The following is a 27,856-nucleotide window of genomic DNA, read 5'->3' on the forward strand; positions in this document are numbered from 1 at the left end:
TAAATTAATGACTACCATACTCATAGGTATATACTCAAATATAAAAGTATAAATGCAGTCTCTTATTTCCACTATATATAGGAGAGGGAAGTCAATCTAAGCCTTGATGATCACTACTTTTGAGGAGTGAATTTTGCTCTTATCCAGTAGCGTCACCAGACATTTCAATCTAGGGGGCACGGGGGTGGGGCACATCACTTAATTAGGGGGGCGTAATGTTTATTGGTGAATGCAGTCCTGGGAAGGGGTCTAAGGGGGGCATTTTTGATGAACTAAGGGTCCTTAGATGCAGTCTGGTGCTATATTTTGCAACTTGAAGTAACTTTATGTTTAAGAATTTTTGGGCTTAGTCTGTCCAATATTTATGTTTATAAATGTGGCAGATAAAGTTTTTGTTTGAGTAATTATTTTTAACACTACAAATCGTATCTTGGGGGTTCGGTTTTGTTTTGGGGGCCACGTGCCCCCCCCCCACCCCAGGCCACCCTTGGCGACGCCACTCCTCTTATTCAAGACTGGCTGCACGCATAAGTAGCTCTAAACTGCATGTTAAGAACAGAATGATATTTTCGTTCTATTTAGAGTTAAATTTTGTAGGAGTTCACCCGATACACACAGAGAACACAGTAACTAATGTGATTCTGAAAATTGTATACCACAGTAAAAACTGGATTGTGCTGTAGCATGCATGTGGGATTACAGTAAGCACGTGTGTAATCCCAGCAAATCCAGTTTGATGCATTTATTGGGATTACACATATCCTCAGAACTTATACTGTCAGTGATTTCTGTGTAAATCAGCTGAGGAGTTCGCTCTGAGAAAAGGAGCGGAATTCATTTCTGAAAATGAGTGATACTTCTGGACACTCCGAAAGAGTGGATTTTCACTCTTGTGAAGTAAACAATTTTAATTGGCATAATAACGTCACCGTACCGGTATAAGTGGGTATAGCCTACATATCCTCTGTATGCTATCTGCTATTCTGTCGATATGTTCACTGTGGTTCACGGGTCGCTATAGGCGTAATAGGCTTGTCGCGAAGAATATACGGGGGAGGAGAACACCTAATTTTAGAAAGAGAAGGAAGGAAGAAGTTTTATCGCGATACAAAACTAACTTGTTTTCTACTTACAGGATAACTGGGGGGAAAATAAGAACATAATTACTGCCACGGCTGACAAAGGTGTTATTTCACTGCGGGCATATTTGATACCCATGTACTCGTGACTGGTGGTACCTCTTGTAAATTTGGTTTCAAATAACTAATTCGATTGCTACATCTGTATAACAGGTTAATAACACCATACCAGAGTATAGACATTTCCCTCTTTACTATGAGCTTTCTTTCAGCTCAATTTGACGTCACAGCTGTGGAATTCGAGACTCGATACATGGTTTAACCTTTATTACTTTGAAATCTCTTTTTTAATTTTCTTCGGGAACGATAAGTGAAGGGGGGCAAGGGATGAAAATGGTGTGTAACTTTTTTTTAATTCTTTTGTGTTCCTTAAGCAAATTAAAGAAGTAAATTTACTTCAGTTCACACAGTGACAGAGATATTTACAGCTAGTCATTAAAACGAAAACGTCGAAATAGACAACTGATCAATTATATAAGATTTTGGACAGAATGCTTCAATAATGTTTACCTTTGAAATATGTTAATTACTTAACGTATAATTAAAAGTACATTAAATTTAAATGAAGTGTATTAATTTCGTATATTCAACGTATGACAAACAATAAAACTTTTATCATATTTAGAGTATGAAAAAACGTTATATTTAGCAATTACATTATTAAAACGAAAAGAAATATTATTGTGTTTGTTCTGATATTATTTATTAAGATGCACAACATGTTTAGTAAATGATAATTCACATTGTAACTATGACTAATCTGTTCATATTTATAAAAAAATGTACAAACTCATTGTTAACTTTTGTTCAAAAAAGTAGCGATGTTTACGTTAATTTATGTTCATCAGTTAATAGTCAAATGAACAATGATCTTCCTACAATTAGTAGAATAGGATTATGAGAAGAAACTCACGAGATAATATTCAATGCATCATCTGGTGTTTCATCATTTAAAGTGATAGTTATGAAATGCTTTTCTAGTATAAATTAAAATAACAGATAGGCTAGATGAATTTATAGAATATCACCAATGAAGCTAAAACAATAGTGGCGGCGCCAACTGAGAGGGGGGGGGGGGGGTTGATGATGGTGCAGTTTGCCCTTGTTGCCCCACCCAAACTTTGGAATTTCTGGTTATATCAACCACTGAAATACGGAAGCGACCGATCATATATCCGTATAATATTTATCTGATATGCATTGATTGTAAAATATTTCAGATGCGTCGGTAATGGTTGACACACAGCGTTTCCCGTAAGTGCTACTTCTATGATTCCTTGATATATCTGCCATCGTGAAGAGCTGATCACTTAGTACCCTGAGTTCCAATATGGACGTGGTACCAGAGTTGTTCACACGACGTAACAAATGGACGTACTGGTTCTGATGTAACTGGATATTATATAGCTAAAAACGAAGAATCTGTTCTCAAATTAACTAATATGTCAACGTGTTTTGATGCTACAAACATGTCTTTAATAAAGCGTAATAAAACGTAAAATGTTAAAATTATCTTTCACCCGTTCTTTTTTTTTCGTTTAAAATATTGCCTAAAGCGATGAAATGTGAATATTCATATAATGGGATTTCTGCATTCTGAATGGCTGCTCGATTTTCTTAGAAAGAAGAAACTAACGAAGTTACTTGTTAAGCTCTCGGTCACTCAACATATAAAGCTAATAACTGAAATGACAAAAACCAAACATGAGCAACACTTTAGGGATTAACCGTGATTAATGATGTATTTGAAATGCTCTCCCAAGTCTTAACAATTTACGTAAGTGTGAGTAGTACCTTGACAAAGCGACTTTTGTTTTACTGAAATACCCCCGTTTTCGCTGAAACATTCTTGCCTTACAAAATATTTCGTTCATGTCGCCTCTTTGATTTGACAGCTCATGTATAGATTACAATCCTGTGCCTGCTGTTCCGATAAGACCCAATCTTAATTTCTGCCTAGACGAAGAAATTCATGGTCAATTGGCAATTTTCTAGATTTAAATTTTCTGTGGAAATCTCCTCCACCACCCCCCCCCCCCCTCTTTCAGCAGCAGGTAAGTTTAAGATGTAAAGGCCCTACATGTTATCTTATTGAATCTACAATTAATGCAGTGTTGTTACATGTACTTAACCACGTTTTGACAGAGATGCATGAGGCATTTTTCGTTGTTTGAAGGTGTCCTTAATCAGCCGATACTCATAGTTGGTACAGCAACTACTGTTCATGTCCCACAACCGTGCATCAGTAATTATTACTTTCTGTTCGTATAACACGGTAACATGTGTTACAGGTGGCATTGTAACAACTGCAAAGCTGTTAACTTGTTCCCATGTAAGACAAAGAACTGCGCGACTGGACCAGGAGTCTATGAAGATTAGCATGCCATACGAGATGAAGTAAAGGAGGTACGGTACCGCTTGATTCCAGTTCACACCTCTCTTTAAACTACGCCGAATCGTCATGCCGAGAACGAAGAACGGCCATTTTCGGGTAAATCCATAGGCCTACGTATAGCTTAAAACGACTAGATCAGACCTCATTTCAGAATCGCGTATTAAGGAACTCGCACTAAGTGGTTGGTGTAGTATCTACTGTTCATGTCCAACAACCGTGCATCAGTAATGACTACTTTGTGTTCGTAACACGGTAACATGTGTTACAGGACACGAACAGTAGTGACTGTACCAGCTATGAGTATCGGATTCCTAAATCTGTTTTTCACTCTGTGATATAATTTTGTATATGACTCTCTGACCAAGTCAAGTAGTATATATACACTGCACAACGTACTGCTCGATCCTAACTCAGAGATATGTAGTTGTTAGTGAGTAAGTATCTATGTAACCAGATACTCATGACAGAATCATAGTTAGCAGATTAGTTAGATCCACCCGATGCATACAGAGAACACAGTACCTATACTGTCAATCTTAAAGTTTTGTACCACGGTAAAAACTCGGTCGTTCTATAAGTCGGTTGCATTCCGTAAATATTCAGCCTCTGAAGAAGATCCTGCTAGGATCGAAACGACAGGCCCACCCAAACATTCTCTTACACAGGCTCTTTAGTGGATAAGCAGTTTGCTAACATTTTTGTTTTATTTTTAAATGTGTAATCCCAACAAATCCACTTTAATGAATTTGTTGGGTTTACACGTATCCTCGGTTCTTACGGTAATCTTAACATCACATGCTAATTTGGTACAAAACTTTAAGAGTTACAGTAATTACTGGTATCTCTGTGTGAATCGGCTGTCAGAACACAGATGAGATACCGGAAAGTAAAAAAATATATATAAAAACAAAGCTCCAGCCTCAACCCGGGATTCGGACCTGGGTCTCCTGCTACCCATGCGGACGTCCTGGTATACTGGACTATGAACACTGGACGTTTGGTCCAGTGCTTTCGAAACCCGAATGCAACGAAGGGTGAAACTGAACATCTGAGACGAATCCTGTACGGACAAATGAAGAACATTTTTGTTCCGATCCTTGTTGTTTTCTTCTTTATATAGCCTATACAGTCAGACCGTGTAAAATATACCGGGTATGTAACTGTAGCAAACATTGTCATTTTCTGTCCTTATGGTACCGAAGTACTTTTTTTTTGGTAAAAATATTTTGCGGTAGAGATATTTGAATATTAATAAAACCGTCATTGAGTGACTGTGCGAGATTGATATTTCCATTTTCTGTGTTTTCTGTTTTCCTTAATATATCTATAGAACATTGAAACCGTTGGTCTGCGGATAACCTTATTCAGTTTCTGCCACCTGAGCTGTTGGAGTGCCTCATTATTCCCACGTCTTCTGACAATCCTATTTCCCCGTAGAAGGTGAAAAATCGTAAAGGTATATTAACTTCCTCAGTGTTATATTGGTACATTATTTTGGATAGCGCTCTTGAGGCCGATTGGGTGTCGTTCTAAGTGGAAACACACATCCACTTCGATATAAAATTAAAGTTTATGCTATTGGTTGCTGTCTTGTCTTCTTTATTTTTTGCACTTGTTTTGTATCACGTTTCATATTAATAAAAGGTCGACGTCATTGCATATACTGAAGTGCGTCGTGGATGCTTATAATTCGGGTTGAGAAATAGTGATTGAACCTTATTTGTACACACACACACACACCGCCCGCACATTATCAACACTGATACTCATTATTTATTAAGAACATGAAAGTGGATGTGAAGGGTCATTGATCTCTTAGTTAGATCATGGGATATCGAGTGTATGTGTAAACAGAACAAGACTTGGTCAGATAAGAACTTACTAGAAAAGGAGAGAAAAATATTAAGATTAAAATTAAAATTAAGAGATAATCTTTCATGAGTGTGAGTTAGAATGCCACGTTTTCAGATAACAAACATAATAAACAAAACATAAGTACAGAGTAACAGAGTAAGAAAAGAATATACATACTGCAAATTATACATTGGGAACGTTCATGTAACAGGATGATCAATTGAGTTGTTAATTAATGCTATTTAAGAACACATGAGTTACGGTGGTTTTGAAGGGACTGTCTGTTTCAGAGACTAGATCTGTTTGTAGCCTTCTAGTGTACTAACTCGAACAATGGTTGGAAGCATCCTTACACATTGTCTCATGTTGATTGTCCGAACATGGTCTATCTTCTTTCTCGGCATGAGGAATTGGCGTAATTTAAAGAGAGCTGTGAACTGGAACCTAGCGGTACCCGTACCTCCTTTACTTCATCTCGTAGGTATTATCATCTTCATAGACTACTTGTCCAGTCGCGCAGTTCTTTGTCTTACATGGGAGCAAGTTAACAGCTTTTTAGTTGTCACAGCGCCACCTGAGACACATATTACCGTGTTACGAACAAAAAGTAGTAATTACTGATGCTTGTTGTAGGGCATGAACAGTAGTTGCTTAACCAGCTATGAGTAGCGGCTGTCAAAGTTCACAACATCAGATCTAACTGTCTCATTTGTGAGATGGTATGCTCATAAGTGTAAGTAAGGAGTTTTTATTCCTTAACAACACCCTCGTAGAAGCTCACGTGGCGGCCTCTTTATTGGTGCCAGTTGGATGGGAAATCGTGATAAAAAAGAAAAGTGATGTCAAGAAGAAAGATAATGTGTTTGATATCAATGGCTAATTGTAATATTTTGTTTACTCAAATTAACAGACATGTAGGTTTAAATCACTCACACCAACACGTCGTTTAAATGACGAAATGCCGAAATGGGGCCCTGGAATGTAGATTCAGTGAACGGTGGTCAATCAGTGACTCAATTTGGGGACTACGTGAAATAGGCAAGCGATATCAATACGTCATCGTGAACATTCGAAAGTTCACAAATTATCATGTTGGAACGAGGTAATAGCAAACTGATTAATTAAACACGGGTCTTCGTTCAACGTATTGAGGAGATATTGCAGTTATTAAGGGGATTGGGGAGGGTTGTAATGTAGGGTAGGGTAGGGGGTTCAATAGGTTGGGAAACTCAAATTGGTGTGAGGGCCAAAGAAAGTCACATTTAAAAAATTGTAAAAACACATATAGAAAACCAATAACACGAATGAAATCTAATCTGAGATCGGTTGTAACATTGAGTCATTCAACATCATCATCATCGTCATTTCATCGTCATCTTCTTCGTCGTTGTCGTCATCGACGTCAGCTAGGGAGAAGCTGAAGTTTTAGTAAAACTTAACACTTTCTCTGCGCTGCTGTTCCATGATATGAACTGGTCTTTGCTTCCATGGCCCCAAATTTTCACATTCATTATACTCGATTCCATCGTGTAATATCGAAATTCAAACCCAAAAATACCCAAACCTTATTGATACCATATCCTTTGAGAGGCATCATTTACGTTTAGACACATTCCTGTATCGACCGTAAATAATTATGGTGTATTAGAGGTGTGGCGTGCTTTGCATCTCATGTCTGTAAATCGGTTAAGAAAGAGATTGACGGAATCATTTCCTAATTAGACGGCGCTCTTCCAAAAAAAATATTAGCGGACTACCGTCACATTGTTTTTGTCTTTGTTTGGTATTCTTCGCATATAAAATAGTAACGGATATTTCTACGTTACCCTCTTCCACACCCCTAAGGGTGGAGGGTTGAATTTATGGATAGGGTGTGTCTAACAGACAATGACGATATAATTTTTAGTCAAAGCTGTTGAGCCTTTACGTCTGGTTTGTTTTTTATATCGTCAAAAACTGTGACCATTTGGAAAAGACGACATTATGCCAAGTGCAGTTCTATGAAATATGCTAAAAAATAAGTTGGTTACTGCGAATGAAATTATTGAAATGGTCGAAATCCAATTATAGTACTTACCGATCCTTTCTATATAACATGAACCAATTGTGGAAGAGAACTGTAGGTAGCGAGTAAATGCAACGTATACAGAACGAAGGCATCTAAAACTTTATCCTGAGAGTTTCTCATGCTTTTCCTCTGTAGCTGACTCCGCCCCCCCCCACCCCCCTCCTCTCACAAACTATCCGGGCGGGCTGACTGGAAACGGTAAAAATGTCGTAATCCTACCCCATCCTTCTCGCATGCACGCATTTGCAAGTTTTCGGAGACGCCGCTACTTGGCGCCACATGTGCTACAGCAATTAGAGGGCGTTATGTCTATATAGCTGTTAAAGAGCTGAGAACTTGGAGGCCGTATTTCTTACGATGGCTGGATGCTCGACCTACATTTTCGCAAACAATATACAAAACTGGAGACCACATTCCTGGTGAAGAAATGTCAAGGATCTAACCATCTCGTTTCACTTTCCTTGGGGGAATAAAGGGTAAACTGGAGAAGTGACTCGAGGAAAAATCTCGTTCCCTAAATATGCCTCAGCTCGATTTATCTAATTTTCGTTTCTTCAAATTATCTACATTATTGGCAGAACTTGGCAAAGTTCTGCCTCAGTTTCTCGATCGATCTTTTTAAAGGTAAACAGGTTCATAGTAGGAAACACTATTGGTTCTTAAGTTACCTACCAATTTGGAACCAATCTAAACCATAACTAGTACAAGTGGAGGCCTATCGTCCGATAAATACTTGTAAGACTGGCATATTTAGACCTCTGTGATGACTCTGGTAACAATTCCTAGCCAAATGCAAGAAAGGAGCTCTAAATCAGCTTTAATCCTCCTGAAGTTCACACCATTATAGTTTTTAGTTTCTTAACATCTTATAACATCCACAGATCTGGTGATTACTGACAATATGAAAAACATCACCCCATGAAGGTCTTCTGCACAGACGCATTTCCAGTGTGGGCTTATGCTCATTTCTTTAATAGTGGATTGTTACCTACAAAGGATCTTGGACTCCGCATCTGTACAGTCAGTATTCTGGTCGGTAATGGGTTATGGCCATCTGGTTTATAACCATGCATATTCTACCAATTTGAGAATAATAGCAGAAAAAGAAAACATAACAAAACCTTACAAGTATAGCCTTGGTTGTACGTACGGCTTTTCAAGGGTCTTTGTGTATTATTTCTATTATTATTATTTATGTAGTTATTTACACCTATAATCGGTTATCTTTAAAAAAAAAGTGGGAAATATACTTTGTTAACATTTAAATATTTTTTATTGATATCATTTATTTCACTTTTTGATGCATCACACAAAAGGTGGTACAGAAAGTATTGCAGGTTCTGATGAACTGGGTATCAAACGTGATCGTAAAATAAATATATGGAGTCTAAAATTATACTTTATTACTTTAGACCATAACACCCGATTTTCAGTTCAAATTTGTAAAGGTGAGTATTGAGTACCCGTTAATCCGTTAAATTTTGATGTGTGTTATAATTTCATAACGTGTTACATTTATGACCAGCTGCTACTGAGATAAAAGCAGAAAATATTAAACACACAGTCCTAAGCATAATGATTGACTGGACTAACCAGACTACACTCTAAAGGTTTAGCCAATCATTTCGTCTACATTTTAACAGCAAATGGATGACTCATCACTGCAAAACGCTTAAAATCTGCAATTTGAACCATCTTTACAAATGTATTCTTATACTAGTCAAACATAGGGACAGTTGTTTACACTCCTAAACAGTCATTAATTGAAACAGCCTTTAAGTAATGTATTCGTCTGTTAGTAATTTTTCCACAGTAACATCTGCTGACAGGTCTAACATGTGTTGCGGTGTTAAAACACACTTCAGTTTACACTGATTAACGGTTGTCTCTTATTCACAGTACAAACTGATCAAGCCATGTTCATTGGGTGACCATAAATATGGAACCTTAAACGACCATTTCGTGGCAAAACCTCAACATATTCATAAAGCGAAGCAAAAGCTCATTACATTAGCTTTGTTGGTCGTGTTTCAAAGAAGCAATTGATATTCTATTAACTAGTAATCGACGAATGGTTTAAGTCACATAGGTTTCTTTGGCTGAAGAAGTATCTATACTCCATATTTCGATATACGGACAGGGCATCATGTAGTAAAAACATTGTGTAGAACTGTAAAAGATGTAAGTGTCGTGAAGACTTCGCCTTATATATTTGTAAGCTGCATTTGAAAGAAAGCCAACCGAAAACTTATAAAAGTATTAGACTAAGTCAAATCCATTCTTAAACATAAATATGTACATTAACGTTAAGGCATAATGTGAAAAGCAAATCTGCTGTAACTGGAGAGTAAAGGCACTGTTGCTCTGAAAGTAAAGTAAAGGCACAAAGTAGCTCTGTAAGTAACTACTGTTTACAAGCAGTGCAATAATGGATACGGTAAATCAAAGCCTTCTAAGCCCTTCCCCGTGGAAATATTTCCATGCATATCATACTGTACCATAATGGACTACTCGTACTAAAAACTATTATAAAAAAAAAAACTACATACAGTACTTCCCAAAGAATCAAAGTAATGAGATATATGTTAATCTATAGATAGATACCTTATATAATGTTTATTACTTAAATGTCTTTTAGCGAAGTTTGAGTTGACATGTGCTCATTAGTTCCAGTTCACATGTTAAGGTTAAGATCATCTCGGGTAATAACTTTTTACGCAAACGAGCATTTGTTTGAACTTATATTATCACAACAGACACAGACTATGCATAAGGTCAGACCCTCAGACGTTTACACAAAAGTCAAATGTTAAACGTAAGTTTTTGCTGTCTTACAGTAAATATCACAATTACAGCGTAGTGAAACAATTCAAGGAAGAAATGTTTAACCCTACGAAAGGACTCAAGAATAGTTTCAACTGAGTTGCTAGAATTTAATTTAACAATGGATTCAAATGAATAAGTATCCCCATGCAAAGAGAGGTACTGACGTCATCAACTTTGCACATTATGAATCATGTACAAACATTCGTGTACAACCATTCTGTCACAAGACATCTGCTGGTAACAAGCAGAGAACTAAAATGTTCATATAGAACAATAAATAAAAGAACAATAATACTAGAGAAGAAAGACTTTGGAATGTCCCTCTAAGTCTTCATTTAAACTAAAGTAAACAAATCTTACGACAGATTGTTGAAAACCATAGCACATTAAACAATATAAAGAAGAAAACAAATTGGGGACCAAACTAATCAGTGGCGTAGGAAGGTACTTTTGAGTGGGGGGCTGAAGACTGATGGCCGGCCTGGGGAAGGGGTCTAAGGGGAGGGGGAATTTTTGGCATTTCCAGGTGGCCTCAGATGCAATTTGGTGCAATATAGCACACTTCAACACCCACTCCATTTTGTAAACTTAATTTTGTATTTTCACCTGGCCTTAGATGCAATTTGGTGCTCCAAATGACATTTTTTTTCTCATTTGGAAATGAGAAAGGGGTTTTCTGACTTGCGAAGCGGGGGGGGGGGGGGGGGGGGCGGAATGATACTTCCGCCCCTCCACATTTTTCACTGGGGGGGCTGGTGCCCCCAGCCCCCCCGGTTCCTACGCCCTTGAAACTAATTAGTTATTGAAGGACGAGTTCAAATGTTGGTTGGAGTCAGGTAAGAGAGGAATGGTGTTACTGACAATGTGTAACGATATTAACATTTTTAACAATTTTTTTAAACATTTTTATTCTAATATACTATAGATTAATTGGGAACGTTTGCAAATGTCTACAAATCTTTCAATTTCGATAACATCAAGGACATTCGACTTTCAAACGTACTATATACGTTATTGCACAGGTTAGATCATCAATACGTATGATTAAGTGTTAATCACTTTCCTCTATAGTAACTGAACATTATTTTTAAAGGCACTTCCTGTGAGAAAAATCCTTCTGTCAGTAATTCCTCTTACACATTTTTCATATTTAGAGCAATGGTGTTTGAAATTACAAAAGAAAATGCATACAGTATTTGTTGCAGATCGATCGAAATATTGTTATGTAGGCAATCTGTTTGGCAAAATAACCGGAACTTGTCGAAGCAGCCGATTCACACAGAGATTACAACAACTACTGTCTATCTAAAGCTTTGTACCACAGTAAATACTGGATCGTGCTGATAAATCTGATAAATCGGTAGCATGTGCTATTACGTTTACAGTAAGATCTGAGGATGTGTAACTCCAACAAATCGCAAATAACTGGATTTGTTGGAATTACACATATCCTCAGTTCCTACTGTAATCCTAATAGCATATGCTACCGAATTATAGCACGATCCAGTTTTTACTGTGGTACAAAACTGTAAGATTTACAGTAGTAACTGTGTTCTCTATGTGTATCAGGTGGTCGAAGAAACAGCTGTTTTAAGACGCAGCCTAGTTTTCCCTTCGTATCAATATGTAATATTTTTATTACAAGTTAATGCGGGTAACTTCACGATACTAAGAGGATGGATCTTCTTAGTACGGAGGATGACGACCACTTTGATGCCACTCTGTGGTTTAGTTATAACATTCGAAATACATGATTACACCGATAGATTTCACTAGAATAATACATCGACATAGATATTTATCATTGTACAGGGCTTGTGTCAAAACCTTTCCATAGTAGTCTACGCGTAAAAATATTTACTAGATAATTATAATAAATACGTGAAATAATTTGTCCCGAAAAAAAAAAGCCTCTGAATATAGAATTGATGCTTCTTCCGTTCTATCACTATACAAAATAGTAGCATTTTTAATGTGCATGAAGCATGATTATTAAAGTTGTGTTCGAAACTTGGTTATAATTTGAATTTTCAAACACGGCAATTACACAGTGTATATATCGGTGCAGGTTACCTATACGCATATAACACGGTACGTTAAGAAGTTATTACCATATTTGGGATTGACTGCTAGCACATATTTTGAAATATTCTACAATTTTCAGCTAGTGTTACCTACGTGCATTACAATTAACTGTTTCATCTGTGTAATTTCTCCAAACTTCATACATTTTAATTGGATCTTTATAACCATGTATGGTCATTAGCTCTTTATTTCTAAGCGAACAAGTATCACTCTTTTGCCCCCAGTTTTTAAAGCCTTTGTTATTCTTCGGGGTTACACCAATCTTCTTGGCGAGGATACCTTGGTACGCGTCATCAATCGGTATGAATGACGTAGACAAAGATTTCTCGTACATGGACGGAATTATGTCGTTGGAGATGATGTAACCACCCCCCGAGCAGTAAGGTGGGAAATATCTTCCGCTGTAAACATGATCGGGTACATAATATTTCGAGTCTTTACGTGTTATCCGCACACTACGATATAAAACTGAACCAGAGAAGAATTTAGCCTTCGCTTCACCCTTCTTCCGTAAATCCGTCAGGTAAGATATAATGTTTTCCCAGTTGACAAACATATCATCGTCCCCTTTGTAAACATATTTCGCGTGTTGACAATTCTCAGTTACCCACTTAAGGCCCATAATCACTTTTAAGGTCAGATTTTGGAAAGACTCGCGAAAATCAGCTTGGATGACATCTCCGTACTGATCGTCCTCAACCTGCACTTTCTTTTGGATCTCCTCTGTGTCCTTTTGGGTCAAACCCATCACAAACAGAAGTCGTATGGATGCTCCCGAAACTGTTTTCATACCACCCCAAGTATCCCGAATTGCTCTTCGAGCATCAAAGTTCCTTGGTAACGAGCTAATTAAAACAAGTATAAATATCTCTTCTGGTTTGTGATCACTACTGAAACACAATTCCGGATGATCGTGAATTAATCGAAGTGTTTGATCGAGATACGCTTTGTTCGAGTCAGTCCCCGACAAGACCAAGTTAAGGTCTGGCTCGGGACATCCTCGGAGGAATGTCATATTGTTGAGCTTAGACCAAGCAGACGTAAACGTATCTGGTTGATTAAAACCGCGTGATGTCACCACTGATCTGAGAGCGCAAAAGTCATTTTTAAAGTCACGATAACTGAAAGAATCATCTTGAACCATTTTCCAATCTTTATTTTTGCCGATTACACCTCCATACACATCAGGAAACGGCAGAAGTGGTTCAATCCAGGAAAACTGTAATATTTCAACTCCCACGTCCATTGACATAACGCAGCCAGCGTCAGTGGTACAGAAAGGTGGATAAACTCCACCTGGGAAAACATCGGCGGGTACGTAATACCGACTGTTTTTATTACGGTCTGGTTTGGAATGGTTGATGATACGGCCACGCCACATCTTCTTTAAGTCTGCCTGATTCAAATTCCTCAACTGACGTACGAGCCGCTCGAAGTTGACCATCATGTGGTCATCCCCGTGAAATATAAACTTGGAGTATTGACAGTTTCGGACGGCAAATCGCAGACCTACTAATGACTTCAGTGTCATGTTTCGAGTTGTATCGATAAAATTACCTTGCAAAATGTCATCGTGTCGATCATTTTCTTGAACGATCGATGCTTGACGACTTTCGAAATTCTCATACGGTAGCCCTAGAACGAACTTCACAACGACGCCTAAATGTTCCACGTCGGGTACGTTACCCCACGTCTCCCTGATGGCCATTCTATGTTCGAAGTTCTCGGCAACTGAGTAAATTAAAGCAACTAGAAACGGAGATGACAACTTACAAGCCTCTGAGTGGTCGAAGTTGTCTTTCAATACTCTAGCAAAGTACATACCATTGACCATATTACCAATGTCCATGACATTGATTTCATCTTGAAGCCACTCCAGCTGCAACTCGTCGGATGCTTCTCCCTTCTTCTCGTCATCTTTATGCTGATCGGCGAGTTCTTCTTCTCTTTTTCGTAACTCCTTATCTTCGTTCTCGCTTTCCAGTTGTTTTTGCTTAAGTTCTTCTTCTATCTCTTCGTGACTTTTCTCACCGGCTTTCGATTCCGCATCTGCTTCGAGTATCTCCCTTAAATCTCCCTTAAATATACCCTTATTCTCGTAGCGTGGGTCCGCTTCACCGGGGGCATGAGGTCCACCGGGTACTGGCAGATGCTTGGAATCCAAATACACTAAAACGACTACCACTCTACCAAGATAAATGCAGAGAAGAGTAAAGAGAATGTTCTCCAATATCTTCTTCTTCATCATTTTGGACCCTCTTCAGTTTCATCAGGCACTTGAGAGAAAGATGGAAACTCCGTTCTGTGAAGCGTTCGGTCTCATGTGGACATTGGAAGATCGATTGTAAATGTTTTATGGTACCTCGTGTTTTCGTACTGTACCTTCCAATACACCTGAAAATAATGAAAAACGAAAGAAACGCCGGTAGAAGACAAATCAAAAAGATGGTGTATAGAGGCTCACACCATATCGGTGGTAACCCAGACTATTTAAGAGTTGTAAGTTTGAAGAAGAAAGAAAATCATATGCTGATCTGAAATGACCTCTGATCTCCACTCGCAGAGTTCGGATTCTCGATGTACACACATGTACACACAGATAACACAGTTATACTATAAATCGTAAAGTTTTGTACCACAGTCAAACCTGGATCGTGTTATAAATCGGTAGCATGTGCTACGAGGTTTACAGTAAGAACTGAGGATATGTGTATTCCCAACAAAGCCAGTTTGATGCATGTTTTTGGATTACACATATCCTCAGTTCTTACTGTAGTCGTTATGTATGCTACCGATGTATCAGATTTATCAACAAGATGCAGTTTTCACTGTAATACAAAACTTTAATATTTACGGTAGTTACTGTAATCTCTGTGTGAATCTGCTCTCGATTTACACACATGTACACACACCATTGCTCACGTCATCATAACCCATAGGCCTACATACTTTTAGCCTATTTCATACAATGAACTAACAAAATCTATAGGCTTACATGACCAGGCTGCTGTTCCAGAAACCAACAATTTGTACACATACGACGAACTGATTAATGTTAAACAAATTCATGAAACATGAAGAATATAAAACGCATCCCCTCCAAGTAAAGTTATTCGTCGATATATCATTAAACGTGCATACAGCGTGGATTAAACAGAGTAACAGGTTGACAGTACAAATGAATACAATTTACGATGCATTTACAGCGCTGTATATAGTATACGAACACATTCATACCCGCATAGGGTAGGCGAAGCAAACAAGATCAAATTACAAACCAGAAAACGAAAATGGTTTAGTGGGTCCGATGACCAAATACTATATTCATAGTGTGGTAAGCCATACATGTATAATATTCATGAACTTGTGCACACCAAAATGAAGAGGGATTGTCTATTTACTAATGCGGCAACACTTAAAGGAAGGTACCGTACAGTACGAGGAACCGTTTACAAGCTATTTCTTTGAATTTGATGAATATTAATGACATAAAGTTGGAGACGTCATGAAAGTGTACCAACATCACCCTACTGTACCAGTGTGAACCAAATTGTACGTTAATTCCCGCATATTTATTAATATTCATGACATGGGAACCACAATCAAACTACTTATCATGGGCATCTACCTACCAAGTATGACATTGATTCATCTTGTGGTTGTTGAGATATCGTGTTTACAAGCTGTTTTGACGGTTTTCAATTACGCCCACCCACCATGAATATCATTGAGATAAATATTGTTGTTGCGAAGATCATGTACAGTACATACTACTGTATGTAGTTAAAACACCATACCCAGTATGACATAAATTGAACATACGGTTGAAGAGATATTGAAATTTAAAGAATTATATTTTAAGCCCCGCCCACTGATTAATATTTATGAGATGGGAATCAAAATCAATAGGGCACATCTAGACATCTATAGCCGAGATGATGAGTCTGCCTGGGGTTGTATGACGCTACAAGACAACTGTACGACAGAAAATTCTACATGACACTCAATAAGGATCCTATTAAAGCAGCATTTTGCGTCCTTTTCTATGATTTTTCTCAACCTCACTGATTCCACTTTGCCATAACGACATACATAACTAGCTAATCTATTTATATTTTACTTCAAATGGTGGCATAAAATTCGAAAAAATTGCAACTTTCAACTTTGTTGTTCTCCAAGATATTTTCCGTTGGGAACCCAATAAACCTCGCCCATAATATGAATATTTAAACACTACGAACGTCATTGACAGATACGTAATATAACACCACGCTTGATTTGTGTACAGTCTATATGGCAGTTGTACGAGGGAGTTGCATAACAACTCCCTGGTACAACCAACGCGAAGTCTTGAATCTATTTTTAGCAACGGCTCATTACTTAACCTGCATCTCTGATTGGTTGAATTCAAACTAGTGGGTTTGGCGGAATTGTATGCGATTAATTTTAACTGTGAAATTTGTCGAGGACACTCTTCTCATTTATCGACATAAATCGTTAATTACTCGCTAATTAACGCTCTTGGCAGGGTGAAACTTGGATGGTATCTTAGATTGCTGTTTTATGATTGATACATGTAAAAAAATCGATGCACATGTTAAAAAAGTGGAAAAAAGCGACCCAACGCAAAATGCTGCTTTAAGGTCTTCCCTGCAGCAGTCTACAGTACTAATGAACTCTTAAACACTCTGTTTCTTGACATTTTGCCTACGGTAAGAAATCTTATTCAGATCAACCCCAAACTTAGTACTTTTTATTACCTTCCTAAAATCCACAAACTACTAAAACTCATCGAAAATTTCCTTGACAATAAAGGCAATCAATTTTGTGACAACACTGATATAGCCAAATTAGCTTGCCCAGATATTTACCAAATAGCAAAGATCCACAATATAACCCCTCCTCCTATATAGATAGATAGGTAGATAGATAGACAGACAGACGGAGAGAGGGACGGACGGACAGACGGGCGGACGGACGGATATACGAAGATACTGACGATTTCCCATTGTGGATCTGGAGACATTTTGTGATTATACGATTGAACATATAAGACAATCACATTTAAAATAAGAAACCATTAGCAAGCACGTACAGTAATATAAGGAGAGATGTTCTCCCTAAACTATATATCTTAGTTACAGTGTGTAACAAAAACAACTGGAGTTCAGCCTCAACTCTATTGCACAGTCGTTGCATTGTTGCATTACTTGGTGATATTAAGTTTATGACCTTCAAACAAATGTCTCAGAGTATTATAAAGGAAACTGTCCATAAAAAGAAATGCAATGACACTTCGAACTTTGAGCTCATAAGCTAAGTGTAAAGCCAAACATAGACTAGACAAACATGATTTCCCTCCAAAATAACTCTAGCATATGTGTCATATGTATTTAGTGAGCTGAAATAATGCAAAGATTAGATGTAAACGAAGTACAACAATCTTTTAGGTATACAACATACAGTCGAGTATAATAATCGAGATCAAGGTACAGTAGTACATGACTGAAAACTACAACCTATTACAGCTATCAATATTTCGAAAACGCAGTGTGTTCTATGTAGGGAGTACATGTTTACACTTGTACAACAATCTTGATGTTTAGTATATGTTCTTCGTTCTTAGTCAAAATCACATTTTTTAATTTCTCGGAATCAATGCTTTTATTTATTTATGTATTCTTGTTTACCATGTTAAAACCAATCGACTTGTGCACTCTGCAAGTTGAACGCTTCGTTTGTGGTCTATTTATGCCTCAGAATACACAAATTAGACGTCCATTTTTATTTTCTGGGCTAGGATTCTACCACACCACTCTACCTTACAGATTCGACGCCCATATGGGCAACACGGCTGAAACATTTGACAAACTATATGCACAAACTATGCTTTACCATGTATCCATATAGCCTATTATGTTGCATTGATGATGATATTGTGTATCTGTTCTGAATACTGTACTGACCTCATTGGTGTACGAACACCCACCCGGAGGACCTCATGCCACCAGTTAGGCGGACCAACTTTAAGAGAATAAAATTACATTTGAGAATGATTTGAGGGACGCATAGCATGGTCATGCGTTTCAAAACTTGTGTTCCAATCATCTGGGTATCAGAAAAAATATTGTTGTACTGTATTTTGTTATATCATTAACAGCTGTTATTGCGTGTGTGGTCGACTTTTCTAAGCTATAGAAAATAAGAGTCAGGTTGAACGAAATGTTTACAGTCTTACTGTACCTTCATCAAAAGCTGATCATTAGCACAAATAATAATCCAGTGTGTAAACTGTAGATGGCCGTTGGTATAATCATGGTAAGCACACTGGCGGATCCAAGGGGGGCCAAGGGGGGCCATGCCCCCCCCCAAAGGTGAGCCAAAAAGTGTTTCCGAACATCCGCTAAATCATATGATTGGAAATTAAAAAAATCGAGAGAAATAGCAGTGGTAGACTAGTCTAAACCTTTTCGTTTTCTGGTTTAAAATTAAATGCAGAGCTCCCAACTGACCCGCAATTCGCGGGAATTAGACCCGCATTCTAACACCCAAACCCGCTGACCCTCACAAGCGTCCGAAAAAACCGCATTGTAATTGTCAAGTATACATAAAAAAATTTGCATCAAATCTTGACTTAGCAACCATCATTTCTTTAGCATTTAGCATAATAGAGTATAAAACCTCCTTTACAGCATCATTTGAACCTCAAATTAGCCTATATTTCTTTTCATTGGGGCGAGCAGCGAACATTTTCATGCCACGGGAAGGAATGAATTATCACCTATTATACAACACCTAATTATATTCCGGCCATTTCGTCCCCGTTTTCGCGTAGTGGCGAACGTGCACTTTTGGCGAAATTGAGTTAAATATTGTTCTTACCTACTTCGAGGGTGAAGAATCGGTTGAGCCGGGTTAGAAGTTTTAAAACTGTCTATTTTTTTCGTTTTTTCTGACTCATTTTTGACGAATGTCCACCTAAGACCCACTCTCGTTTTTACATACTGACGAATACTTTAGTCATCATTACAACCACTCAGTAACACTATTTGTCTAAGGTCCATGCATTTTTGCATATCGACGAATATTACCCCTTGGAACAAGCCGAACATAACAACCATGCCATACTGACTTGAGAACCAACTAACTGCCATTTGAAAACACCCAGGATTATGGGGAGGTAATATCTTCACCTCGTCATTTAATTGATTAATACAGTATTCATATACTACGGAAGCGTAGAAGGGACATGGTGATGAAAGATAAACAAACTCGTCAAAATGACAAAATTCGGAAAAAGACGTTTTGCCGAGTTTAACAACTCGTCAAAACGACAAAATTATTAAATTTGCCGAGATGCAACAAGTCGTCAAAATGACAAAATTTTGAAAATTGACGTTTTGCCGAGATACAACAAGTCGTCAAAATGACAAAAATTTGAATCTCAACGTTTTGCCGAGATACAACAAGTCGTGAAACTGACAAAAATCTGAAAATTGACGTTTTGCCGAGATACAGCATGTCGTCAAAATGACAAAATATTGAAAATTGACGTTTTGCTGAGATACAACAAGTCGTCAAAATGAATAAAATCTGAATGTTAACGTTTAGCCGAAATATAACAAGTCGCCAAAATGAAAAAAATCTGAAAATTGACGTTTTGTTGAGATACGACAACTCGTCAAAATGAGAACAATCTGAAAATTGACGTTTTGCCGAGATACAAATCGTTACAAATGTACAGTAACATCTCCCTAAAAAAGTTCGGTTTCTCCTATAGCTGTTGGCGGCTTTGCTCACCACGAGCATTACTCTAGCCTAACTTAAAACTACCTTTTTCTAGCTAAGTAATACCTAGTTACATAATTGAAGGTCACATACTTTTACATGAAACTTTGGAAGGTACTAGCATAGTTTATACTTAAGTAGTTACTTTGCTACAAAGGACGAGGAGGGGGGGGGGGCGTTTAGACCGAATTACTAGAAAATCTGTATAGCAACCTTTAATACTGTCTTGCCAAATGCTTCAGTTAATGAAGGATCTTTTACGATTTATCAAAGAAACATGGCTTATTCATTGGCTCACACAATTTCTTCAAGGATGGCCCAGACAAGTAAGGTTGGATAAAGGGTTATCGGAAATATTGGAAATAAAGGTTGGTGTGCCTTGGGGTGGGAGGGGGGTCCATTATATATTTACTATATATACTGATGAAATTAGGTCAAACTCACACATTTCTATAACAAATTATTCCGATGATACTGCTGTATCATGTACAATTCATAAGAGCTCTGTTGAAACTGACCAATGAAATTTTCAGTGTTCTGTAAATGACATAGTTCCAACATGTGACCGCAAGACTTTATTGCGTAACTCCCCCCCCCCCCCCCCAAAAAAAAATAAGGGAAATTTGTTTTTGAAAATAAACCATAAAACATGAAGGTCTCATTCTATCAAGGTCGCAACGTATTATTATTATTATTGAGGGATCTGATGTGGCTAGAACCTCCAAAACTGAGTACTGGGAGTATACAGTGACGACAGTTTGACCTTTTCTTGCAAAGCATTAAGGTATTAAAATAAGTATATTATATAGTATCTAGTGTAGCTTACGTTGTGTCTTTCTTTAACCAAAATGCTAAGGAAAATGTTTTCAATACTATTATTCTACCCTGGCACATGTGATCTATACAGTGCCTGCCTGGTACCATTTTATATTGCAAAAAAAAAGCAAAGAAAAGAAGAATGAAGTTTCTTAAATACACATCATCTATATTAATTTAGAATACAATATACTTTTAGAAAAAGTAAATGCTGCTGCAAGACCTGAGTTTACAAGAATGGCTAATAAGATTTACAGTGATCAGAATAACCCTTTGTATACTGTACTGAAAACTCTCCTGCACAAATCCAGCAGAAATCTAAGAAATCCACACAAAATACCGAACGTAAGTTTACAGCAACTCTTTTATTTACCGTGCTGCTTTATACATTCCATTCGAGCACTTAGAATGTTTGTTATAGTTTGTTTGTTATAGTTTGTTTGTTATATCGTTTTATGTAATAACTTTTGTATTAGTAGATGTATTTTATATGATATCCTATCATCTTGACATTTTCTCCCTTTTTATATTAGTTATTCTTGGACTGTTTGGTATCCTATCATCTTAAAAAAACTTTTATATGAGTTATTCTTCTTGTTGAGGTGTTATATGACTCCTCTCTATAATTTTTATATGTATACTGGAAGGAAATAAAAAGAAGGAAAAACATACTACAGTACATCTTGGAAACACTTGAACAATGGCACAGTTATTTCCTTCTTTAAATCTGAGAATTCACACGAGGTTGGGTTGGATATTATGAATGTGCCTGTGAGCGTAAGAAATTTTTTATATGTATACTGGAAGGAAATAAAAAGAAGGAACAACATACTATAGTACAACTTGGAAACACTTGAACAATTGCACAGTTGTTGGGTTGGTTATTATGAATGTGCCTGTGAGCGTAATAAAATTTCACATTCCGTTTAAGGGGATAGTATAGTGGAATAGCTTCCCAAAGCGTTTGAAGGATACTTAGAAACTATCGTCAGAGACATTTCACGTAATACACTAACTTGAAAATGAAGAATTGCACACAATTTTCCGTAGTCTGTGTGCTTTATAAGAGTTCCGACTTAACAGATTACGCCACTGGAACTATTATTTTTGCAACTGCATGTGTTCACATTTCATCATATACCTTGTCTATTTTATACATTATAGAAAATGGTGGGGGTTCTTTAAAATAAATAGGACCAATATATAACCCTTTCAGCAGCCGGCTCTCCTTGCCCTCCCTACCTCAACATCTCTCAATCCGACACCCTACATTTCACCCAAGAAACACATACTAAAACACTTACATCCGCCCATAACCCATACAAATTCCTTGTCTATTTTATACATTGCAACAAAACGTGGGCGTTCTTTTTAAATTAATAAGACCAATATACCACCATTTCAACAGCCGGCTCTCCTTGCCCTATATACCACCTCCCCTCGTCATATCCGACTCCATCCATGTCACTCAAGAAAAACATACTAAAACACGTATGTTGATACCTGCGTATAACCCATTCCTTGTCTATTTTATACATTAAAGTAAACCGTGGACATTCTTTTTAAAATTAATAAGACCAATGTACCACCCCTTCGATTATTTTCTTCTATCGTAAGGTTATTCCACCTAACCCCCCCATTCCTCTCCCCATGTGACAGTGAACTTTCACGGTGTACCCTATGGCTACTACACACAAAAGTGACGAATACAAGTCTGTGACAGGACGAAACCTCAAAATTTAGTTCTAGCACAGTGATCAATGTGTGGCGAATGTCTAAAATTAACTGAAAATGACATGACATAACGACGAAAATGTTTACACTAAAATTACTACTATGTAAGAAATTTCAGCAACAAACATGAAAACTCAAAGTTCTATTTGTTATATTTGAAATATTGACAACTTTCGGTAAAAAAAGATCCTCTTTTAGTTACGCTATACTAAAGTCAAAATATGAAAATCTTTAGAGCGCGTTTTCTCAAAACTCACATTTTGAACATTCGTCACTACGCCAGAACGAGGACGATTTGATTGGTCAATTGCTCGTCGATTGCATGCAAAATCCGCTCTATTGCACGCTATGATGATAGAACCATGCGTTATACTTTTTTGGTAGCACTTTTTTTCAATGGTAAGAGAGCAGAGAAACCTGTCTGTTCAAAACAATCTGTTGCATGAGTGCATTTTACATCCAATTATATCCAAATTTGAAGGTGTTGTATAAAACAAATAATGAATGGTAATTTGTTCCATTCAACTCGGCTGCGCCTCGTTGAATGGAACATTCCATCTTTCAACTCATGAAATATTTGCACTATTGCACTCATAACCATTCATTATTTGTATACTATTCAATTTATTGATGTTACACACAAAAAAATGCATATTTCTCAGAAAATTTTGGGTGACAAAAGCCTTTCTAAGTGCCACCATTTTACATGTAGGCATCACCAGGATTCCAAAAAAATTCAAAATGGGAGGGGGACACCCCCTCCCCTTATACCCCTTCCCCAGGACGGCGATTCGTGGCATGGACCAGCATTTGCCTTCTCAAGAGTTGGGAGCTATGTAAATGTATGAGCATGAGGATTTACAGTTTAACACCATTTTGCAGTTACAGGCTGGTTGTAAGAAATTTATAACCTATGAGAAATCAAATTTCTTGAGAAAGATGATCTCAACTTTGTTTTATAAATATTTCAGAAAATTACACCTGGGAAACATTTTTTTTAGAAGTAAATTAACATCACCATTGTACACTTTTGTCGCACCAAATTGCATCTGAGGGCATTCAGAAATAGAAAATTTTCCAAAGGGGAGGGGGTCACCCCCTCCCCTTAGACCCCTCCCCCATATCACTCTAATGCCACTTTGGCCCCTCCCAAACAATGGCCCTGGATCCGCCAGTGGGTAAGCATGATTTCCAAGTCTATACTTGCAATATAACCTTTACGATTGCTCCAAAGAGACACGTGTACATAATTATGAGGGTATACTATTGTTATAGTCTGTTAATTCCAGAGCGAACAAGCTATAAATGATCTTTCTGCACCATGTTTATGGTCGCTTGTTCTTCTTGGTAATCGATATGTGTTATTGGATATCCACTGCTTCATTCATCGCAGATAAGCATTGTTCACTGCTGTGTGTTACCATGGCGACGTAGTTCTGTATTATATCAATATCTGGGAGTGATTGAGAAATATTGCGCCTATAATTAAAAGTCATCATAGTTCTGTATTATATCAATATCTGGGAGTGATTGAGAAATATTGCGCCTATAAATAAAAGTCATCAAGGTGGATTCATTGTTACTGTACCAGTCCTGAAACCAATAGCCTACCATCGTTAGGTCATGTACTGTAACCCAGCAACAATATTTTATATTCAGCGTTGGCAAAACAGACTCTTTTATACAAAATAAATATTGCCAGAAAAAAATTGAAGAAAAATACTACAAAAATGGAGCACATGTGGCTCTATGATCAAGTCTTCAGGATTGCATATGAAGAAACGTTAAATCCGTGACATCTCCCACATGGAATAAGATTTCCTATAACTGTTTCGAGAAGTTGTACATGACAGTTATCTTAATCTCATAGATCAATGTTAAGTTTGTGTCTCCTTTAAAGGTATACTGTATAAAGCCCAACTATAGCACGCTATCATGGACAAGTTTCTTGAGATTACGTAATCGACCTGCCTTTGTCGTAAAATGACCTCTTTTTACCAATTAGTTTGCAACGCCTGCCACATATATATTTTCTTGTATGAGGGTCTCTGTAAGAACGCTGTATGATTAACTGCACTGTAGACAAGAACATATAGCGTGCTATAATTGGTGCCAATATAGCATATCTTTAAATATCGCAATTTGGAAAACTATACTGTTAGAGTGGCAGTAAAGGGCTTGTTGGAATTTGAGAAAGGGTGACCATTTTCTGACTCTCTGGCGTATTTTGGGGGATAAAGAAATAAGCCGATCAGTTATTTTTGATTCTAGTATTCAAGTATGCATGGTGACTCACTTGGGTCTAAACATTCGCTGTTATTCATTACATTATATATGCTTACTGTACAGTATGCCATATGATGTGAAAAACACCAGAAAGGTTGCTGAGGAGAAAATTGAAACCATGACGTGGAATGAAATATGATATAAGGGACATTAAAATAATGATTTGTTCCGTGTCTTTGCGTTAATGTGATGTCAGAGATATAGTTCAAAGGCCACTCCCCCCCCCCCCCCCGCTCCTTACGCCATTCCCCGGGTTCTCAAAAATAACCACGATCCTTGAACAATGTGTTTTATTGGACTTGATGAAACGTACCATTATTAACACTTCGGGTGAACACTGTGTATGTCTGACATACTGTAGATCCATAACTCTAACACTTAACCTTGGAAGTGTTTCAGTATAATTGCATGGATTCGTCGACAATTACGAAGCTTGAACAGATATCCTACCGATACATCAAGTTGACAGTTTTCAAATATGGACATTGCATAAATTAAATTGAACAAATTTTAAGTGGCGTGCATGATCTACCTATTTAGCATATTCGTGGCCGGGGGGGGGGGGGGGGATGGATATCCTTATGTCCAGCAAGTGGGATATAGCCCTGTCACATTCGTTCTACACGTGTACTATTATTTCAAAGTTGCAAATTTTATACTCGTGTTACGTTAAGTTTTAAAGATGGTGAACCTTTCGATGCAGGTCTCAACCCGGAAATGAAACAGTTCGTATACACTATACCTTTCGAGTAGGGCTGCCGAGAAATGCAAATTTCATTTATGATAAAAAGGCACACCAAAATTGACAACGGCAATGATTTATAGAGTAAATTCCAGCTGTGGTATATCAAACATTATGTAACACAATGAGTCATCAATTGACTTTTGTCTTAATGACTCAGTTACCTCCAAAATGTAAAATAAAACAGGGAAGCTGAAAATAACAAAAATCCGTGAATTAAATGTAAAAAAACAAGCCAAACACGGGCCAAGGTACAGTACAGTTTGTGTGCACATGAACCAGAAATAAATCCCTATACATAGTCATTTAGAGCAAACAAATATGGAGTTCTTACGAAAGCAAGTTTGCAAATCTACAACTTACTGTAATATGAAAATGACTGTATGTATTTTAAACATGATTTGATCATGGTCCAACTGTGTGACAGATCATGTATTCTTTAACTATGCATTGTGCCATATAAATGGACCTACAGTAGTAGGCTATAAAAGACATTTCAACCCAGACGATGTTTGGGAAGATACTGTACCACCGGCCGACATTAGCTAGCATTTCATTTTTAATGTTTGTTTTTCATGCGCGGGAACGGAGGTATATAGTAACACTGGTGTCTACTACAGTAGTTGTACCATTTATAAATCTTCTGGTTCAAGTCGATGTGTTTAATGTAACTCATGTTTCTGAGTACTGTCATTGGCCAATGACCAAATAAATTTCCCTTCCCTTGTTTGAATGCAATCAATTTACAAGGTACAGTATAAATGACCCGGTGGGCTTGCATGGTTTGGAATGGCTCGATCCTTACAGTCGGAAAGCATATTTGATGACTTAGTTAAATATGTTAGCCACCTGCCCCCCCCCCTCTCCCCTTCGAACCTCCCCGCCCCATACATACACACAAACATACCCACAATCAAACACAATAAGTTTTCGTCCTCATAAATATAAATCTCCACTCATGTTCCCTAACACACAAAACTTTTTAACACTTCACGGGTTCTTTACCATGTAGGGCACTGTAGTGCTCTCCTACAGTGCAGACTGTTGTAGACTCTCGTACGTGAAAACCTTCATGTGCAACTATATAATACCTAGTATTTAACTTTCGTTTAACCTGGATTACTTTTAGTCAAAATATAAACATAGGATAAACGATTGTCTATTTACAACTAAACCATTGACTTTACCTTTCGGCTAATCAGTTAGTTCAAATAATCACACTTCGTGGCCAGAGTTCCATTCACACTAGTTGCGCGAATTCCAACAGCCCAATCCATCGTAAGGTAACTATTCTACTTCGAGAAGCCTTATATTATATCTCTCAGTGCGATATATGCCGAGTAAAATACGTTACCATGTTACATAGCAGTCAGCCCTCGCACCTGTACATTAATTTGAAACTCCAGTGATACTAGAGATACACCGCCAACAACCTATAAATTACAATCTCCAACAGTTCCTATATTGAGGGTAATCAATTACAATATAGGAGTAAACTATATAGAGCTACTCGTTCTAATATGGAAACTTATACGTCTCACTTTACCAATTGCAACAGTTTTTACACTAACCTTTCTTCCCGACGAGACTCCCATGCCAACATTGATTGGTTTCAGATGGATAGTTTTTTCTCCATAACTCCAGAACGCGTTGAAAATGCCGTCTGTTTTAATTTGTCCACGACATCACATAATCGACTATACTTGAGTATAGAACCTAAGACCAACACAGAAACTTAGTTATGTCTTTCAAGGTAAACCGAGCTGTGTTGACAGTACCATGCACACAGTATCGCTGGTATGAAGCTATACAGCTGAAAATCGATCGATAATACCTGAGCACACGTCAATGCATTGTAATGTTCCGGTTTATACGTGGAAGAATTATACAGACGTTGAACAAAGGTCAACATATCAAACCAGACTTGAAGGGTTACCGATTTTAGAGGGTGTTTAGTCCTCGGCTAGTCATGCGCAAAACGTATACTACGACGTTTAGAAGAGTTCTGAAATGTTTGATCCCCACGCGCTTTCCTAATACCACTGGACGTTGGTTCAAGGAGGGAGTTACAACTCCTGGTTCAAGTGAGGACCAGGGAGGAGTTTCACGTAAAACCTTTATCA

At 37.6% G+C, this 27,856-nt stretch overlaps 1 protein-coding gene across 3 annotated transcripts; it reads right to left on the reverse strand.

Moving 5' to 3' along the window:
- Positions 1 to 11,198: 11,198 nt before the first annotated feature.
- LOC139967902 (uncharacterized) lies at positions 11,199 to 27,582 on the reverse strand. 3 transcript variants are annotated; one of them, XM_071972099.1, is made up of 2 exons: positions 27,305 to 27,582; positions 11,199 to 14,761 (listed from the first exon to the last, which is right to left on the reverse strand). In XM_071972099.1, exon 2 carries the CDS (start codon positions 14,613 to 14,615, stop codon positions 12,453 to 12,455), a length of 2,163 nt encoding a protein of 720 aa, XP_071828200.1. In that variant the 5' UTR covers positions 14,616 to 14,761; positions 27,305 to 27,582; the 3' UTR covers positions 11,199 to 12,452. The 3 variants fall into 3 exon arrangements, with proteins under 3 accessions (XP_071828200.1, XP_071828202.1, XP_071828201.1); XM_071972101.1 differs by lacking the exon at positions 27,305 to 27,582 and adding an exon at positions 26,921 to 27,228; XM_071972100.1 differs by lacking the exon at positions 27,305 to 27,582 and adding an exon at positions 15,363 to 15,553.
- Between the last annotated feature and the right edge of the window lie 274 nt (positions 27,583 to 27,856).

The sequence above is a fragment of the Apostichopus japonicus genome, chromosome 5, assembly GCF_037975245.1.
Source record: "Apostichopus japonicus isolate 1M-3 chromosome 5, ASM3797524v1, whole genome shotgun sequence".
NCBI lineage: Eukaryota > Metazoa > Echinodermata > Holothuroidea > Aspidochirotida > Stichopodidae > Apostichopus > Apostichopus japonicus.

What these genes read in the sequence shown, in the direction of transcription:
- LOC139967902 (XM_071972099.1), bottom strand. Translation starts at nt 14,615, where the DNA reads ATGATGAAGAAGAAGATATTGGAGAACATTCTCTTTACTCTTCTCTGC.